The sequence below is a fragment of the Camelus dromedarius genome, chromosome 11 (genome assembly GCF_036321535.1).
Source record: "Camelus dromedarius isolate mCamDro1 chromosome 11, mCamDro1.pat, whole genome shotgun sequence".
NCBI lineage: Eukaryota > Metazoa > Chordata > Mammalia > Artiodactyla > Camelidae > Camelus > Camelus dromedarius.
Window position 1 is genome coordinate 57,686,787 of NC_087446.1, and position 20,270 is coordinate 57,707,056.

General features: G+C 32.7%; 3 protein-coding genes across 3 annotated transcripts; 2 read left to right on the forward strand and 1 right to left on the reverse strand.

Annotated features, from left to right (window-relative positions):
- Positions 1-4,326: 4,326 nt before the first annotated feature.
- LOC105100980 (olfactory receptor 6C1) lies at positions 4,327-5,420 on the forward strand. The gene has a single exon (XM_031462222.2). It carries the CDS (start codon positions 4,411-4,413, stop codon positions 5,347-5,349), a length of 939 nt encoding a protein of 312 aa, XP_031318082.2. The 5' UTR covers positions 4,327-4,410; the 3' UTR covers positions 5,350-5,420.
- A 7,476-nt stretch (positions 5,421-12,896) lies between these two features.
- On the forward strand, positions 12,897-14,316 carry LOC105100979 (olfactory receptor 6C3-like). Its single transcript, XM_010994066.3, has one exon. The coding sequence runs from the start codon at positions 12,937-12,939 to the stop codon at positions 13,873-13,875; it is 939 nt and encodes a 312-aa protein (XP_010992368.2). The 5' UTR covers positions 12,897-12,936; the 3' UTR covers positions 13,876-14,316.
- Positions 14,317-18,768: 4,452 nt separating this feature from the next.
- On the reverse strand, positions 18,769-19,800 carry LOC105100978 (olfactory receptor 6C1-like). The gene has a single exon (XM_010994065.3). The coding sequence runs from the start codon at positions 19,796-19,798 to the stop codon at positions 18,860-18,862; it is 939 nt and encodes a 312-aa protein (XP_010992367.3). The 5' UTR covers positions 19,799-19,800; the 3' UTR covers positions 18,769-18,859.
- Between the last annotated feature and the right edge of the window lie 470 nt (positions 19,801-20,270).

Here is a 20,270-nt window from a genome sequence, read left to right on the forward strand (position 1 = left end):
ACAATTAGCCACCATTACTATTATGGAAAAATGACCTGAAAAGATTCTTAGAAGAGATTGCAGAGTTTAATGGGTATTTAATCCAAATTTTCTCATGCCTTTTGATGGGAACTTACTGAACACCACATTGTATCTCATTCTTGATTTTATTGTTCTGTATTCATTGTTTTGAATATTTACTTGATACTTAATAGGTTGGAGAGTCACTTTATGGAGACATTTTACGATAAAAGAAAAGAAAATGTAATGTTTCCACATAAGATCAAGTCATCCCAATAGTTCACTCAATAAGATTAAAAAAAAAAAATCTATTCTTCAGAGAAATCCTGATTTAGGAATTTCAGGAAACCTATTCTAAAACCTTTGCACATTTAGATATTTTCTCACTTAGATAGTATGCAACATATTCCATATATTTCTAGCCTATTTCTCATGCTTTTCTATCTCTTTGGACATTGTCTGCCACGTTTCTTGTTTCAATATTGGTACAAATGTTGATAACATGTTTATAATCCTTATTGTATTTTCCTCTTGGCCCCTGTTGACACATTGAATTCACTGGAGTATTTCCCATGAGCCTTGGGCATACATGGTGGATAAAATAACACAATGACTTATGTAGGTTAAAATCCATGTAGAAATCATATCCAGAAAGGCCTAAAGTAGCTCCATAGCTTGCTTCTCATCACTATTTTTGTTCACATGGCTACAATGGAAAATGTATCAAAGAATATTAGCTACAGAAATGAAACAATTTCAAATGTATTGAGATGGAATATTTTTAGAAATGCTGGATTTCTTAACCTAAAATTGAAACAGTTGCCAATGTATTTCTTTTTTTAAAAATTTGAACCACTGATGTGATGGGTTTGTACAGATAGAGGTAAGATTGTAAAGTTAAAGCCAATGAAACTTTTTCTTAGCACTGATTCATTAATTTTTAGTTCTACTTTTCATCAGGTTGAGTGGAATAATCTGGGGTTGCTATTCTTTTCTGTATACATCAAGGATTATAAAAAATGAGCATGTTTACACTTCATGTGTATAGTAATAATTTATTTCTTTATTAATTTTCAGAGAATTACTCTCTGAGTTTGGGACTCCTAATTGACTATAGGTTTGATAAGTAGCATATGATTCAGTTTCAGGCAGAAAGAGTTTAAAATTCCAGTTTTATTGTTAACTAGCTGTATGATCTTGTTTATGTTATTTAACTTCTCAGTGTTATTTTTTTCAAAATTAACATAGTGCTATTGTAATGAGTAAATCAGTTAAGTACATAAAACCTTAGCATTGTCTCTCAAATGAGTTTCCTCAAAAATGGTTATTATTATTTCATAGTGGGACTATCTTCCTTAAATGTGATAACTATTTTTAGAAATAATACAGATAACAGTGCTCACTATGTGGGACTACATGCTATAAAACTTTAATTTGATTTTAATTTTTATATAAATTAGCCCTCTCAATAATTCAATGAAATATTATTCTCATCTTCAGAATGGAAAAATGTTTTAAACCTAAAAACTTGGAGACAATTGCCTTTTTAATGCACTTCTCTTAGGATACAAAGCCTGTATGTTGTCCCAATAATCTAACACATTATAAAAAAAAATTAAGTCCTGATGCCATACTTTTTATAAGAATTTCTTTTCCTTTTTGAGTTAAAAAATTATCTTCAAATATAGATAGTAGTTAATAAATGGAAACAATCAGGAGAGAAATAGAACATGTCTGTGAAAACCTACAGATTTTGAGAGTGACTTAGGTGGTTAATGTTTTTCCTTGATTATTCCAGTTCATACTGGTTTGTGCTTTAATCTGACTGACTTGATCTGACTCTACCTTTCTATTGGAGGAAAAAGCAAGGTCATTTTTTTTCCCCCAGGGACAGAGAGAAATAAAACTCTGAACTAATTGTAAGAATATCCTAAAGCAGTCTTAGATAATAATCTGAAAATAATCTAAATTGTTACTTCTAATGAATTTATTTTTCATGTAGTCATGATGAAGTTCTTACACAGTATTAGATGTCAGCAAACAGAGTCAGGAGTGGAATGAATCATTCCAGAAAAAAAAAAATTAGGGTTGTTATAAAACCAAAATTTACTGAAGGTATTGAAATTGAACCAGTATTCTGTTCTCTTATCTTACAAATTACCCTAGCCTATAGACCTAACAAGACAATCAAGAAAAAGACTGTCAAGTAAGTGGGAAAGATAATTAAAAAACTGTGTCGTAATGTTGAGGGTGCAAATTGCCTTTTTTAAGAGTTTTAATTTAAGAAGAGAGAACTAGTACACATAGAGAATGGGAGATGATAAATTATGCTCCCAATTATATTGTGGAATTCAGGGAGCTTCCCACCTACTTCTCAACACTTATTAAAAAGTATAAGGAGAAAAATATCTTAATCTTTAATGTGCATTTAAATATGTTGTTTATTTAAATTGGGCAATTTTGGGGGTACTATTTTTCTTTTCTGAAAGAGGCCATCCTTAAAATTTAGTATAGAATGGAGGAAGTGTCCTGAAAATCATTTCCATTTGTTTTATTTAACACAATGGCAAGCATTTGTTTACTGAATAGGCTAATTTTTACTTTCAGTGAGCTACAAGCCTGATTCAGCAATGAGATATTAAAAAGAAAGGAATAGAAAGGAATATGAAGCTTGTTATCATAAGTCACATGGAACTAGGGAAAAATGTGGATGAGCAATTAGGAAGGAAAGTCTGAACTGATGTCTTAGAGGCTTGGATATAGGCTTCATTACTTTACCAAAAACATTCCAGAAATACTTTACAGATCACATCACACAAATGGTTTACAGATCAAAGAGTCATACACAGCTGTTAATCTCAGATTATTGTTCACTAAGAACAACAAATTTTATTTACATTTATAAATATCTATCATTCTTACATTGCCATAAATTGTTTACAGAATATATAATTCTGATATCTGCTTTTCTTGTAAGTGCTCTTAAGCCTTTTTTTTCTCTAGCCCCTGAGGAATAGTGAAAGAAAATGTTCATTTTTTTGTGAACTTCACATGCTCTCCCAGTAGCCTTGGCCACCATCCATCTCAGCTGGAATTTTCCTAAAACTGACAGCAGCAATACTTTTTGCTATACAGAAGACATGAATGAAAAGAGGGCTCACACTTGTAAGAAAATAAAAAAAAACCTGAGAAATTTCACAACATTATGATGCATGACATAATACAAATAAACAAACATATACCTTGAAATTAAATATTCTGTTACAAATATTTCTGTTACAAAGCTTCTCTCCTGACATTGCAATGTAAACGTCACCATTTAATGAGAAGTCACATAATGAGTGATATGAAAATGAATAAACTGGTTCAATTTACTGAGGGAAATCTTAGCTTCCTTTTAAAATAAATGCATTGTTATTATTCCTGTTATTCAGGAAGGCAAACGGCTTTCATTGCTATTTTATGGATTATTCCAATAAGCTGACAAAATGGAGCTTCCATTAAGTGAATCCTGGTGTAAATAAGAGGCAAAATATAAAAATATAATGTGGGATAGAGAGAGGGAGAGAATAATAAAATAATTTAGCTGGGAGAAATGTTGAAGAAAAGTTGTTTCATGGAAGATAACGTTTTATTTTAGACATTTGTACAATTTGGTGTCCTTAGCCTATGATGTAGATCCAACCTACCCAATGTCCACTCAGCCTCCTTTCTACCCTGGACTCGCTAATATCTGAGGAAGTCATGGCAATAAATCCATTATCTGTGGCTTCAGAGGAGGAGCAGGAGGTTGGAAAGTGAACGTGAGAGTGGAAACTCAGAAACCTGTCACGTTGTTAAAGATTTAACTCCAATGACTTTCAGATTTGGGAGACATACTCATTTAAGTGACTTTTCTCCTGACACATCTGGCTTTTCTAAATTACACTAGAGAAAAATAATACAAGAATTTGGGTGATAAAAATTAGGAAATGAGATACTTATATTGGGATTGAGGAAGAAAAGACAAGGTGTTTCCCAATGGGAAGGGAAATTTGGGTGGCATTTCTATTCCAGTATGTCTTAGGTTTCAGAAAAAAACTAGATTAAAATCCCTGCTCTTCCCATTTAGGTTCTGCGATTTGGATACGAGTTTTAAAAATCGTTTTAGCCTGTTTACAATCTGTCAAATAGGGATTTTATAAAGAAACATTCTATGTGAAACAGACTCTGGCATATGGTAAAAATCTTACTTTAAAACATGTCATCTATGTTCATGAACTTGTTTTAAAAATCTCCTAAATTAAATTAGCATGGCATAATAGTTGACTTCCAGAGGCAAATTCCAATTCTATCTGTGGGTAATCCTCTTTTCTTTAAGTCTTCTCTTTGTGTTTCCTCTTGTAGTTGACACAAGAGAAGAGAAAACAAATGAGGAACTACACAGTAATAAGAGAGTTCATCCTCCTGGGACTGTCCGATGACCCACAGCTTCAGGCTGTCATCTTCATCTTTCTGCTCATCCCCTACATGCTCAGCATCACTGGGAACCTGACCATTATCACCCTGACCCTGCTGGACTCCCACCTCCAGACTCCCATGTATTTCTTCCTCAGAAACTTCTCCTTACTAGAGGTGTCATTCACAACTGTCACTATACCCAGGTTCCTGAGCACCATTGTTACAGGAGATAAAACCATTTCCTTTGATGACTGTATGGCTCAGTTATTTTTTTTCATTCTCCTGGGAGTCACTGAATTTTACCTGCTGGCTGCCATGTCTTATGACCGCTATGTTGCCATCTGCAAACCTCTGCATTACACAACCATCATGAACCAGAGAGTCTGCATACTGCTTGTCTTTGCTTCTTGGCTGGCTTCATTCTTAATTATATTCCCATCACTCATGCTATTTATACAGCTTGATTACTGTAAGACCAATGTCATTGACCATTTTACTTGTGATTATTTTCCTTTATTACACCTTTCCTGTTCAGACACCAAATTCCTAGAGACAATGGGTTTTTCCTGTGCTGTGTTCACTCTAATGTTCACTTTGGCACTGATATTCCTGTCCTACATATATATCATCAGCACAATTGTGCGGATTCCTTCTACCAGTCAGAGGACAAAGGCCTTTTCCACGTGTTCCTCCCACATGATTGTCATCTCCATCTCCTATGGCAGCTGCATCTTCATGTACATTAATCCATCAGCAAAGGATAGAGTGTCTTTGAGCAAGGGTGTGGCTGTGCTCAACACCTCAGTAGCCCCCATGCTGAACCCCTTTATTTACAGCCTAAGGAATCAGCAAGTGAAACGAGCCTTCATGCACATGGCAAGGAAGATTGTATTTTTCTCAAGCAAATGAAAAAACAAATGTGCTGTTTCATAAATCAGAGGCATAATGAGAGCAATTAAATGAAAATCACGGCCTTTCAAAATCTATTAATTTCCACATAGCCTCCCATGAGTTATTTTTCATTGCTTATAATTTTATTGCCAGTGTGTTACCAAGAATATTTGTATATGTATATATTTTTCTTTTTTTCCTTTCAAATTCTTCATCTATATATATATTTATTCATTTTCCTTTTAAATTCTCTTCCTTCTCTCATGCACTTCCCTTCCTTTGGGCTGGTCTTTCCACTCAGTAACTATGAGACTAAACTCAGTGCATTTTTGAAATCTTTTTTAATTCCAATTTTTCAGAATAATTTTTAGAAAATGAAAGAAAGACAGAAAGAGTTAGGGCAAGAGCACACAAGAGAGAACTGCGTCTTATGGTTCACCAGGACACACCCTTTCTAGAAATTGAGGAAATATTAAATCACGTTTAACATTATTTTTAATTTAGTACCCAATGACCATGAACAAAGTCTGACAGTCTTCCTAGAATGTAACACATACTATCCCCGCCACATTGTGGACCGCTTAGTAACTATGTGAAAAACAGGACAACTGAAAGAATAACGTAATTATATTTTTTTGAGAAATCAAAAAACATTGCTCACTACTAAGTTTAAATTTTCTGTGCCGTATAATTTATCAATTCGAAAAACAATTATGACTTCATAATTGCTTAAGGAAAACTATGAAATAGCCCCTCCATTTTGGAACTCCATAATTCATTTATATACCATAAAAATTCTTAATAAAATCCTGAAGAAATAAATATTAATGGATACCAAGTATGACTATGTTTGCTGTGGCTCTGTGGTATATTTAAATAAATGATTAATGTTAAACTGGTTTTTTAATAATCAATAGCTAAGAGTTTTATAACTTTCTCATCTTTGTGGCTCTTTTGCTATAATGGCTTACACATACAATTTATTTAATTGCCTGCTTAAATGACACACCTAATTAATAGAAAGGAAGGCGCAGACAATGGCAAAGTTGTACTGTATTTAAAACTGAGTTTTTTTGTTAAAAAGCTTATGTTCTGTCTATTTGAAGCATCGCATTGGACAATTTACTGATTAGAAATTATATGACAATCATTACAAAATCATGCAGTTCTGGACCTGAACTTTTTTTTTTCTGTTTTCCATGAAGTCAGAAGCTGAAATAATAATGATGGTTACTTAAAATCATCCTAAATTTTTTAACCATTTTTCTTCAAAACAAAGGCTGTAATTGTAACTCATTGAGCCAAATTCTTCTTGATATTAATATACTATACTCAATTCAGAGACCTACATCTATGATTTGCAAAAAAATAAAACAAAACAACTTATAGAAAAAGTACTGTGGAGACTTCCAGTTTGTAGGCAGGTCATGGAATTACTATTTCCTTCCTTCATACTGAAACTATAGTTCCTAAACTAACTGGAAACATTCAAAAATAATGAAGTTTAGACTTGATTGAAGATTGTAGGTTCTTAAGTACTCAATAAAAATATACCATAAAATGCAGACGAGTATAGATCTGAGAATTAAAAGAACTGTAAAACTATTACAAAAGATACGAAGGAGTTTATGCTGGTATTTTCAGATGATACAGCCCTCTGTATAACTCTATACAAACTCATTAGTGGTTATTACACGTTTTGAATCTGTATCAGGATTTTGATTGTCAATACTAGAGGTCAACAAACTTTTTCTGTAAAGGGCAATATATTCATAATTTAGATTTTGCAGGTCATAGTGTCTCCCATGCAGCTCTCCCCCTCTGTAGTATCTCTGTAGCTATAAACAAATTGTAAATGAATGAGATTAAGTGTTTTCTGATAAACTGTTGAAGAAAAATAGGTGGTGGGACAAATTTGGCCCATGGACCATAGTTTGTCCACCCTTGTCTTAGACTTTTCTGTGAACACTGGTCCACATATTATCTCATTTAATATAATTTGACTAAAATGCGAAAATTCAATAATAGATGTAAGATGTTAACATTTTTAACTCCAATTTTTATTTTTTACTTTGAACTTGAATGAAAGTAATCTTACAAAACATGTCCAGAGGAAAAAAAGAGGTAAATGTTTCTAAATCATTTTTGGATGTTTGTATAATTCTTAATGTCAAATGATAATATGAGAAATGAAAAAATCACCAGCAATTTGATTCATAAATTCGAAGATAAAATAGTAAAAGAAATTAGCAAAACTCCTATGTCATGTTGAGAACAATTTTATCCCAAAGGTAATTTATCTCTAAAAAGTCTATTTGTGGTATTTACCACATTAAAAGAGTAAAGATGGGGAAAAAATGGTTAAAGAGAGAAAATCACACATTCTGTTAAAATCAAATGCTCATTTATCATTTAAAAAAAATCTCTTAGTAAAATAGAACAAAACATTGTTTGAGTAGCATAAAGACCTGACTAGATCATCACAATCAGGTATGCTATATGCTCCTTAATTGGCTCTAATTTGAACAAGTCAACTATAAAATGGTATTTTGGGATAATTGGGGACATAAGAGTTTGAGCAAAGTGATAAATAATACCAAAGATTTTTTGTTAATTTTGCTAGCTTGAAAATTGCATTGTGGTTAAGCAAGAATACAAACATGTATTTTAGGAATTCATTCTGAAAATACACAGGAGTGAAAAAGTATGATGTTTAGGTTTTGCTTTGAAATACACCAACAAAAGAAAAATAAACTTTTAAAAAGACAGCTAAAATAAATAATTTTTTAAACTTCATATTGTTTGAATCTGCTTGATCTGTATGAGAAATTCATTTCTCCACTTTCCTATCTTAGTGTATATTTGAAAATATTCATAATAAAAATTACAGCAAGGATCATGCTTAATTTTTTAATCAGTAGCAACAGCCTTGGTAAAATCAGCTACAAATGAGAATGACCACTGTCTCTGCTTTTATTCAGTGCTCTGCTGTAGGTTCTATCCAGGGCACTAGCACAAGAAAACAATATATTCAAAAGTATTGGAAAGGGGGAAACAACAACAAAAAAAGCCTTCTCTGCAAGTAACATGATTTTTCTCCCAGGGCCTTAGTATATTTACATTAAATGTTTCTTTTACCAGCAAATCTCCTCTCCCAGATATCTGCATGGTTAACACCCTCCCCTTCTTCAGGTCTCTGTCTAAACGTCACTTCCATAATGCCCACCCACTATTGAAAATCATACCAGCTCTCCACTTCCAAGGCTCTTCAGTTTCTTCTCCTTCACAAAATACTTATTAATGTATAAAATACCATATAATTCACTAGTCAATGATGTTCATGCTTATTGTCTATAACCTCTCACAGCCCTTACCCCATGGAAGCAGGAATCTTTGTCTCCTGCACAAAGTGATGCACTCCCAGCAGTGGTGTGCTGGAGCCCACCCAGAACACTTCCCAGTAGTCAGTTGTGCGTGTCTCTCCTCAATTCTGAGGTCAGTAAGGGCACACTGGGAGCTGGAAGCCTGCCATGGTGGGGAAGACTTTAATCATAGAAATTGACAAACTCAGCCCCTCTACTCCACCCTCCTGAGAGGCAGTTAGTTGTTCAACATTTACCAGAAGCCACTAATTCTCCTCATGTAGAACATGCATCTGCCACGTAGTGGGTACTCAATAAATATTTTTGAATAAACAAATATTTTGAAATAATTTAGAATGTTTCCAATGTCACATCAATCAGAAGCATTAACTAAATATTTTATCCAGAATAAACACATAAAATTTATAGGACAATGTACATAACATTGGTTTAACTTTTTAAATAATGTTCAAATACAACATGTTTCATCATAGCTGGATAATTTTGTATAACAAAGAAGTGATTATTTACATCTTTTCTATGGTATTTGGGGTTCATTTTTCTTCTTTTGTTTTACATTAGGCCATTTGACAATTTTTTTATTTATACTCATTTTTTGAAGTCAGTAATAATTCTTATTATGGTTTGCATTTTGAGCTAAGCTTTCTAATGGCAGGAATTTCTAAAGGATCTGAATGAACATTTATTTGTTTCCTAAAGAATTATTTTAACTATCTGGGTTATGCCCAGAGTCGTATGTGATCCAACATCATCTATGAGTTAAATACACTTCTGAAATTACAGATTCAGTTGATAGAATAATAACACAATTAAGTGATAGTATTCAGTAAGTGGCAAGCCAATCAGACATCATGCTGAGGGGCTTACCTATGAAGGATAATATCACTGGAATTAATTAGAAACATACATTGGGATTATTCAGTAATATTCTGCCAATTCAGGTTTAAAGTTTTAAAATATTCTTATCTTTAACACTTTGATGTACTAAATGTTATTTTGGGATTCTAAACATGTTAAAGCAAAATATACTTGTAATTGAATTCTTCCTCCACTCTCTAAGGAGAGTAAAAGCTGGTAGCTGAACTATGTATGTTTCGTTAGCCTAAAACATAATCACTCATCAACCTCAGAATACTCGAAATAATTGGACACATTATTAAAAAGCAGCTGTCCTATTAGCTTGTGGATAGGAGTGTAATAGAGATAAATCAGTCTAAATTAAAAGTCAATTAATATGAGGCCTAGAGAAAAGCTAGAGAGCTATTAGGATCCAGGAATAGGAAGGAAGGAAGGGATGGGAGGGAAGAAAGGAAGAAAGAAAGAAAAAGAAAGGAAGAAGGGAGGATAGAAGGAAGGAAGGGAGGGAGGGAGGGAAAAGAAAGAAAAGAGACAATTCAGCACCTGGGAGGCTAAGAAAAAATATAATGGAGAAGAAACTAAGGATTTTTCAAATGAAATGCAGAGCTTTGTAAGATAGAAATCAACTCCCTTTTTCTCTAAAATCAATAAAAACCACATTGCTCACAAATACACATGTGCTGGAGATTAAATACTTAACTTCTTTCTGCTTCAAAGTCTTTATCTGAATAGTAATAATACTCACCTCATACAGGTTTTTTGGTTGCTGTTTGTTTAGAAAAATGAGATAAATGATATATAGTCAGTATCTGGTAATCAATAAAATCTCAAACACTGATGGCTACATGTATTATTGTTACAGAGTTTAAGAAACAAAATATGAAAAGAATCACTATTTGAATATAAAAATAAAGGCAAAGGATAAGAATTTTCATCAGTAGGAAATCAGTTTCAGTGAAATGTGTTGAATAAATATTTTCAATCTGTATTTTAACATGTATCAATTTGTAAAACAAATTCAGCCCACCTCAATGTCTATCTATGTATTGCCCTGTGTGTTAACTAGTTTTTTATTCATCCTTTCCTACTGTTTTTTTCTGTCCTACTTTCAAATACTTTCATCTTTCAATCCTATAACTAATCTGCACTCTTAGCAATGAAGGCATACGTGCTTTACATCCATATTTATAACTGTGAAGAAAATAAATTGTAAAATGTTAAATTTATATTACATATATGTGTTTATATAGTATATGTGATGTGTATTGTATTCTTTTAGTAATAAAATTTCCATCTCTCATAGAAGCAAATGTGGAAATCAAGTTAAAAATATCCAATATCCAATGCCAGACTTCCAAATATTTATATTCTTGGTTCATAAATATTCCCATAAAGAGATGTCATACGTACAAATAGAAACTGAGGATGAGTCCAGCATTTATGGGAGAAAAATAGGGACTTGTTATACAATCATAGAAAAGTCAGATTCTAAATCGAACTTTCACACACTCAGCATCACAGGTTGTTTATGAATTTGCCTCATTTACCTCAATCATTTTGCTTTTTTTATATTTTCTTAACCATATTTATAAAATGATTTATCTGTGTCTTTTAATGATGCCTCATTGGCACTCTGTTTACTTAATGAATTCCCCTGAGCGAGCAAGAAAAACACAGATAAAAGAAGGCCAGTTCCATATGTATGACATACACAGAGAACATTCCTATTTTCTATTTTTTGAAGAAGCATTTAGGGAAAAATATAATAGTTTTTGAAGCCTAAGGAAAATATTACTTATATTTTATACCTGTATAACCACAGAATTGCAAAAGCTCACTTAAAATATTTATATTAATACAAAGAAACATGTCTTAATAAATAGTGTTTTGTGTTATATGAAAAGGGTCAAATGTAAGAGTACTATACTAGTTCACTCAGGTATTAATGAATTTGTACATGGAGCTTCAGTAGGAGACAAAAAGCAAGTATGAATTCTATTATAAGAAAATATGCCCCAAAATTTGCAATAACAGGAATGAAGGATATTGTGGGTCAATTATCAGTCTAATAATGAGAACTATAATCCTAGAGAGCTATGACAAAGTTAACCACCACACTTGCTTTGAGAGTATGACAGAAATCAAAAACATCGCTAACTCAATTTACCAGCCCTGAAATTATATAAATATGGAAACAAATCAGATAATAAAATTTGAGACTGAATCATCAAGAAGAACCAGGACGTAAGTAAACTTGTTATTATTATTGTTATTATTATTCAGTAAAATATACATTATTCTATCTCATTTAAATGTTTAAAGTATTATTCACATATGTGTTTGTGAACTTTCAACTCTTTTCATATTAAAAATTAAATGCTTGTTTCCTCCCAAGAAGACTATTAATGGAGTCCTAAAGAGGCAGCACAGCAATAAGTCTTGGGTTGGTCATTAATTTTTTTTCTAAGTTAAATGGCATGCTCTTACAGAAATAGGATTATAAAAAAGACATTCTCCACTGGAAAAATATGTGCTTCCCAGTAAATGTTATTTGGACCATTTACTTGTTCATTTGCTAAAGTAATGTTGTTTTAAAAAAAAAAAAAACTGCATTATGCATTGTATGAATTAAGTTGTTTCTAGGCAACTATTTATTTTAGTATTAGAAGCTGCCCTTTCTTGTCTTTTGGCCTTTTTATCAGAAAAGGAAAAAAATTTTGATGTCAATCAAAGCCTTAAGAAAGAAATTTAGGAAAGAATGCCAGCAAAACATTCCCATGGATAAGTACATAAGTTCTAAAGTGAGATGATTACTATGTTGACTTGTTTAAACTTGTGAAAGTATCCTAAACTATGTGGGCCTCAGTTTCTCAAAATGTAAAGTGTGGAGGGAGGACTGCACAACTTCCTGTAAACTTTCAAACTCTATATTTAGGTTATCTGCAATCCATATTGGTTTTTATAATACTGAGGAAAGAAAAAGAATCAATGAGAATATTTTTGTATTTTTTTACAAAAGAAGCTAAATATTTTAAAGAATAATTTCAAGCTTAATTTTAAAGAAACGTTAGAAGAAATAGCTTCTGCTTAAATGTTATCACAAGTTTTTATTTTATCCACAGCCTGTGATAATGTATTTACAAAGGTGAGAGATCAATAGTTAACTTCATTACTCAAATGAAAGGTCGAATGGAAATTGGAAAGAGTTATTGAAGGGGACCCACATTTTTAAATTGCATAGATTATTCATTATCATTGATACTTTAAAAATTTTATATTCTATCCTCAGACTTATTTTAACTTTTTTATGTTCTATAGGGGGAAGGTAAATTTTCTGTTCTAAAGTAGGGGAGAAGGATCAGCAATGAAAAATCACACAGTACCCACAGAATTCATTCTTCTAGGACTAGCCAATGACCCAGAGCTTCAGATTGTGATTTTTCTCTTTTTAATCATCACATATATATTAAGCGTCACTGGAAATTTGACCATCATCGCTCTCACCTTGGTGGACTCCCATCTACAGACCCCTATGTATTTCTTTCTCAGGAACTTCTCTGTATTAGAAATTTCATTTACCACTGTCTGTATCCCTAGATTTCTGGGCACAATTATCACCAGGGACAAAACTATTTCATACAACAATTGTACCACTCAGTTGTTTTTCTTTATCTTCATGGGTATAACTGAATTTTATCTTCTAACTGCCATGTCCTATGATCGCTACGTGGCTATCTGCAAACCCCTGCATTACACAACCATCATGAATAAAAGAGTCTGCATATTGCTTGTCTTTTTTGCTTGGCTGGCAGGATTCCTAAATATTTTCCCTCCAGTTATTCTTTTTCTCCAGTTAGATTACTGTGGCTCCAATATTATTGATCACTTTGCTTGTGACTATTTCCCCCTCTTGCAATTGTCCTGCTCAGACACGTGGCTCCTAGAAGTGATTGGTTTCTACTCTGCAATCGTGATTCTGCTTTTCACTTTGGCCTTAATAATTCTATCCTACATGTTCATCATTAAGACAATTCTGAAACTGCCTTCTGCTAGTCAGAGAAAAAAGGCATTTTCTACATGCTCCTCTCACATGATCGTCATTTCCATCTCTTATGGAAGCTGCATCTTCATGTATGCCAACCCTTCAGCAAAAGAAAAGGCATCCTTGACAAAAGGAGTAGCTATTTTGAATACTTCTGTTGCTCCTATGATGAATCCATTTATATATACCCTGAGGAACCAGCAAGTGAAGCAAGCATTTAAGGATACCATCCAAAAGGTCATGTTTTATTCTAGTAAATGAAAGTATTTGTAGCATTAAAAGAATAAAATTTTGTCAATGCATTCTATTATTCACACTCTCTCCAAACTCTCTTTCCTTCACTATTTACATTATATATATTTGGTTATGTATTTTTTCCCTCTTGTTTATTCCCATATAAAATCTCCCCCATTATGAACCCAATAAATTTGACAAAGCTAAATATTGCCTCTGTAAATTGTATTATTTATATGCATTTGGATGAAGTGAAAAGCACAGGTTAATGTTACAGTTTTGAGTAGAAGTGGTTTGCTTTTGACGAGACATAGGCCATTTAGTTTGATGGAAAGAGTGTTAGAATAGAAGTGGATCTTTGAACTTTTCATTCATACTAGGTAATACAAAGGAAAGTTATTAGGAATTTTTTATTCTATTTGGCAATTCCATGAAATCAAATAACCACGATCACCAGAGGGTTTGAAATAAAATATAAGTAGCTACTCAAACATTTTTAAAAGATCAGAAACTCATATATATTCAAGTTCTTTATGCTATTAATAGTATCTATGATAATAATGAGAAGGAGGAGAAGGAAGAGGTAGAGGGGTAGAAGATAACATTTTTTCAGCAATTACCATATTCCAGATCTATTCTAATTGTTTTCTGCATGTTGGCTCATTGAATTCTGCCAACAACTTTATGAGGTACCTATAATTGTTATTCTCTTTCAGTGAGAGGTGTTTTTCTTTAGGTAGATCTAATATCTCAAAAAATTAAAAACAGAGAACAGATAATGTAAAATAATGTCAAGTAAAATGGATGAAAAATGGTGAGAGTTCAGCTTTCTGGAGAAACAAGTTTTAATCTGAGAGTCTAGAAATGCCTTTAGGGTTTTGGGAAGCAGAGAAAAACAGCATCTGTTGATACTATTCTGAACAGTATTAGATACGTCATATGCAATATTCATTTTGCAAAACCTCTTAGAGAGTGAGTGTTACAGTTCCTACTACACAGGTGTATAGAATGAAACTGAGGTTGAGAGTTCAATGTCACAGAGATATACCTTTCTGAACTGAAATTTAAATCTACTTTTTTTTTTAACATCAAAATCAAGACTAGTAGGGGTACTGTCACTTGAACAATGACTTTCATTTGTAACAATTTATGAATAGAAATTCATGTTAAATATTAGAACTGTTAAAGGGTTTTCTCATTCTGGCATTACTATGATCAAATAAAATATACCTCAAAAAACAGGGAGGGGAGGGTATAGCTCAGTGGTAGATTGTGTGCTTAGCATGCACAAGGTACTAGGTCCTATCCCTACCTTCATTAATAAATAAACAAACAAACAAATAAATAAATAAAAACAGTTGTTAAGTGGCATAATATAAAATAAAAAAGAAAAATGAACACTAAAAAAAAATACCTTAAATATATCCAATTCATTATTTCTTTGTCATACTAAGTTGTCTAGCCATGATGAAAATACACATTTATTTGAACACTATTTTAAAAGCTAAATCAATGTTGTGTATGTTATTATATAAATTATATGTGTTTATTTTGGGTAAAATGTTTAGTTAAGCTGCTGATTACCGTGACATTGGAACCATTCTAAATTATTTTAAAGTATTTATTTATTTAAAAAAAATTTATTGAGTATCTACTACATGGTAGATGCATGTTCTGCACAAGGAGGATTAGTGACTTCTGGTAAATGTTTAACAACTGCCTGTTGGCAGATGGAGAAGAGGAGCTGATTTGTAGAGTTTGTCAGTTTCTATGATGGTCTCTCACCATAGCAGATTTCAAGCTACAAATGTGCCCTTGACTGACCACAAAATTGAGTAGAGACTTGCACAGTTGGCTTCTGGTGTTAACCATGCAGATACCTGGGAGAGGAGACTTGCCAGTGTAAGAACATTTAGTGTAAATACACTAAGGTTTTAGGAGGAAAATCATGTCATTTGCAAAGAAAGATTTTTTTTGTTTCCCTCTTTCCAATAACTTTAAATATATTTGTTTTCTTATGCTAGTGCCCTGAATAGAACCTCCAGCAGAGCACTGAATAAAAGCAGTGACAGTGGTCATTCTCTTCTTGTAGCTGATTTTACCAAGGCTGTTACTATTGTTTAAATAAATTAGGCATATTTGCTGTAATTTTTAAATCATATGCTAGGATAGAGAACTGGAAAAGTAAATCTCATGTACAGATCAAGCAGATTCAAAAACTATGAAGATTTTTAAAAATACTTGCTTTAACTGTCTTTTTAAAATTTCTTAAAAATTTGTTGACATATTATAAACCAGAACTTAAACATATCTTTCACTCCTGTATACTTTCAGTATGAAATTCCTAAAATACAAGCTTGTTTTCTTGCTTAACTACAGTGCAATTTCCAAGCTAGGAAAATTGACATGCACACACACACAAAACTTTGTTGTCATTTATCACCTTGCCCATACTGACATATCCCCAGTCGTTCCAAAATATCATTTTATACTTGACTTGTTCAAATTAGAGCCAAACAAGGAACATACAGCCTACCTGGCTGTGATGATTGAGTCATGTCTTTTATGCTACTGAAACAATGTTCTGTTCTATTTTATTAAGAGATTTTTAAAAATCATGAATGGCCATTACATTTTATCAAAGGAGGTGTGATTTTCTTTTTTTCACTTTTTTTAATCTTTAATTTTTTAATGTTTAAATTCCTCAAGAACGCTTTCTAAATATCAATTACTTTTGGGATAAAATCATATGGAACATGAAATAGTAGTTTGCTAATTTCCTTCAGTATTTTATCTCCTAATTTAACAGTCAAGTTGCTGGTGATTTTTCATTTCTCAGATTATCTTTGGATACCAAGAATGACATAAAAGAACAAAAATGAGTTAGAAATGTTTACCTCTTCTTTTCTTCTGGAACTGTTTTATAAGATTGCTCTCGTTCACGCTCATTATAAAAAAATTAAAGTTGGTGTTAAATTTAAAAATCTTACATCTATTACTGAATTTTCACATTTTAGTCAAACTACATTACATTAAATGAGAACATGTGGGTCAATGTTTATAGAAAAATCTAAGACAGGGGTTGAAAAACTATGGTCCACGGGCCGAATTTGGCCCACCATATATTTGTGTTCAATAGTTTATCAGAACACACCTAAGCCCGTTCATTTACACGTTGTTTATAGCTGTATTCACACTACAAAGAGGGAGAGTTGAGTAGTTGCATAAGAGACACTATGACCTGCAAAATCTAAATTATTAATGTATTGTCCTTTACAGAGAAAGTTTATTAACCTCTCATATCGATAATCAAAATGCTCAGATTCCAAACATTTACAATAACCACTAAGGAGGCCGTATAGAGTGTTACAGAGGGATGCATCGTCTCCTAAGACCAGCATAAACTCCTTCATATCTTTTGTAATAGTTTTACAGTTCTTTTAATTCTCAGATCTATACTTGTCTGAATTTTATGGTATATTTTTATTGAGTACTTAAGAACCTACAATCATCAATCAAGTCTAAACTTCATTATTTCTGAATGTTTCCAGTTTAGTTTAGGAACTGTAGTTTCAGTATGAAGGAAGGAAATAATAACTCCATTACCTCTCTGCAAAATGGAAATGTCACTTTTTTAAAATACGTTGTTTTGTTTGTTTTTCAGCATATCATAGACCTGAGTCTGTCAACTGCATATACTACATGACTATCAAGGAGAATCTGGTTCAATGAATTAACAATTACAGCCTTTGTTTTGCAGAAAAAATGGTTAAAAAAATTTAGGATGATTTTGAGCAACATTATTATTATTTCAGGTTTTGAATTCATGGAAAATGGGAAAAGAAAAGTTTGGGCCAGAATTGCATGATCCACTATGATCATCACAGAAATCCTAATTAGCATGTTTTCCAATATGATGCCATATTCTGATGCTTAAAAAAGAACATAAATTTTTTTTTAATTTTAATTTTAATTTTATATACAGTGAAACTTTGCCATTGTTAGCTATTTTCTACCGATTTAACTAGGCTTGTCTTTTAAGTAAGCAATTACGTAAATAGTATGTGTAAGCTATTATATTAAAATAGCCACAAATATGAGAAAGTTACAAAACTCTTAGCTACTGATTATCCAAAGACCAGCTTAACATCAGGCATTTGTTTAAATGCACTACTGAGCCACAGCAAATGTAGTCATATTTGGCATCTAGTAATATTTATCTCTCCAGGCTTCTATTAAGAATTGTTATATATGTAAGTTAATTTTGAAGTTCCACAAAAAAAAATGGGGCATTTCATACTTTTTCCCTGAGCAACTGTGTATTCAAAACATTGATAAATTATATGGCACAGAAAATTTTAAACTTAGTAGTGAGAAATGTTTTTCATTTCTCAAAAAATATAATTACATTATTCTTTCAGTTGTCCTGTTTTTCACATAGTTACTAAGCGGTCCACAATGTGGTGGGGATAGTATGTGTTACATTCTAGGAAGACTGTCAGATTTTGCTTATGGTCATTGGGTACTAAATTAAAAATAATGTTAAACGTGATTTAATATTTCCTCAATTTCTAGAAAGGGTGTGTCCTGGTGAACCATAAGACGCAGTTCTCTCTTGTGTGCTCTTGCCCCAACTCTTTCTGTCTTTCTTTCATTTTCTAAAAATTATTCTGAAAAATTGGAATTAAAAAAGATTTCAAAAATGCACTGAGTTTAGTCTCATAGTTACTGAGTGGAAAGACCAGCCCAAAGGAAGGGAAGTGCATGAGAGAAGGAAGAGAATTTAAAAGGAAAATGAATAAATATATATATAGATGAAGAATTTGAAAGGAAAAAAAGAAAAATATATACATATACAAATATTCTTGATAACACACTGGCAATAAAATTATAAGCAATGAAAAATAACTCTTGGGAGACTGTGAGGAAATTAATAGATGTTGAGAACCCTGATTTTCATTTAATTTCTCTACTTTATGCCTCTAATTTATGGAACAGCACATTTGTTTTTTCATTTGCTTGAGAAAAATACAATCTTCCTTGCCATGTGCATGAAGGCTCGTTTCACTTGCTGATTCCTTAGGCTGTAAATAAAGGGGTTCAGCATGGGGGCTACTGAGGTGTTGAGCACAGCCACACCCTTGCTCAAAGACAGTCTGTCTTTTGCTGATGGTTTAATGTACATGAAGATACAGCTACCATAAGAAATGGAGATGACAATCATGTGGGAAAAACACGTGGAAAAGGCCTTTGTCCTCTGACTGGTAGAAGGAATCCGCACAATTGTGCTGATGATATATATGTAGGACAGGAATATCAGTGCCAAAGTGAACATTAGAGTGAACACCGCGCAGGAAAAAAGCATTGTCTCCAGGAATTTGGTGTCTGAACAGGAAAGGTGTAATAAGGGGGAAAAATCGCAAGTAAAATGGTCGATGACATTGGACTTACAGTAATAAAGCTGTATGGATATCATAAGTAATGGGAATGTGATTAAGAATGAAGCCAGCCAAGAAGCAAAGACAAGCAGTATGCAGACTCTCTGGTTCATGATGGTTGTGTAATGCAGAGGTTTGCAGATGGCAACATAGCGGTCATAAGACATGGCAGCCAGCAGGTAAAATTCAGTGACTCCCAGGAGAATGAAAAAAAATAACTGAGCCATACAGTCATCAAAGGAAATGGTTTTATCTCCTGTAACAATGGTGCTCAGGAACCTGGGTATAGTGACAGTTGTGAATGACACCTCTAGTAAGGAGAAGTTTCTGAGGAAGAAATACATGGGGGTCTGGAGGTGGGAGTCCAGCAGGGTCAGGGTGATAATGGTCAGGTTCCCTGTGATGCTGAGCATGTAGGGGATGAGCAGAAAGATGAAGATGACAGCCTGAAGCTGTGGGTCATCGGACAGTCCCAGGAGGATGAACTCTCTTATTACTGTGTAGTTCCTCATTTTTTTTTTTCTCTTCTCTTGTGTCAACTACAAGAGGAAACACAAAGAGAAGACTTAAAGAAAAGAGGATTACCCACAGATAGCATTGGAATTTGCCTCTGGAAGTCAACTATTATGCCATGCTAATTTAATTTAGGAGATTTTTAAAACAAGTTCATGAACATAGATGACATGTTTTAAAGTAAGATTTTTATAAAAGAGCCTATATGATCAAATAATCAAACTTAACCTGTAAACAAAATTAATCTTGATTTGGCTATATTTAATAAAAATGAAGGTAACATTAAAGAGAAAAAGATTTTATTTTAGTGGATATTAAATTCCAGTTTTGTTAATTGAGGTCTGTATTTACTAAGACTCACTTCCCAAATCATTGCTTGCTGTTGTTACATTGCGGCAAAGTTTAATTAAATTATTAAAGACACTCTAGGTTTATTTCTGAAGCTCAGTAATCTATCCTTGGTGGAAGATC

What these genes read in the sequence shown, in the direction of transcription:
- LOC105100980 (XM_031462222.2), top strand. Translation starts at nt 4,411, where the DNA reads ATGAGGAACTACACAGTAATAAGAGAGTTCATCCTCCTGGGACTGTCC.
- LOC105100978 (XM_010994065.3), bottom strand. Translation starts at nt 19,798, where the DNA reads ATGAGGAACTACACAGTAATAAGAGAGTTCATCCTCCTGGGACTGTCC.
- LOC105100979 (XM_010994066.3), top strand. Translation starts at nt 12,937, where the DNA reads ATGAAAAATCACACAGTACCCACAGAATTCATTCTTCTAGGACTAGCC.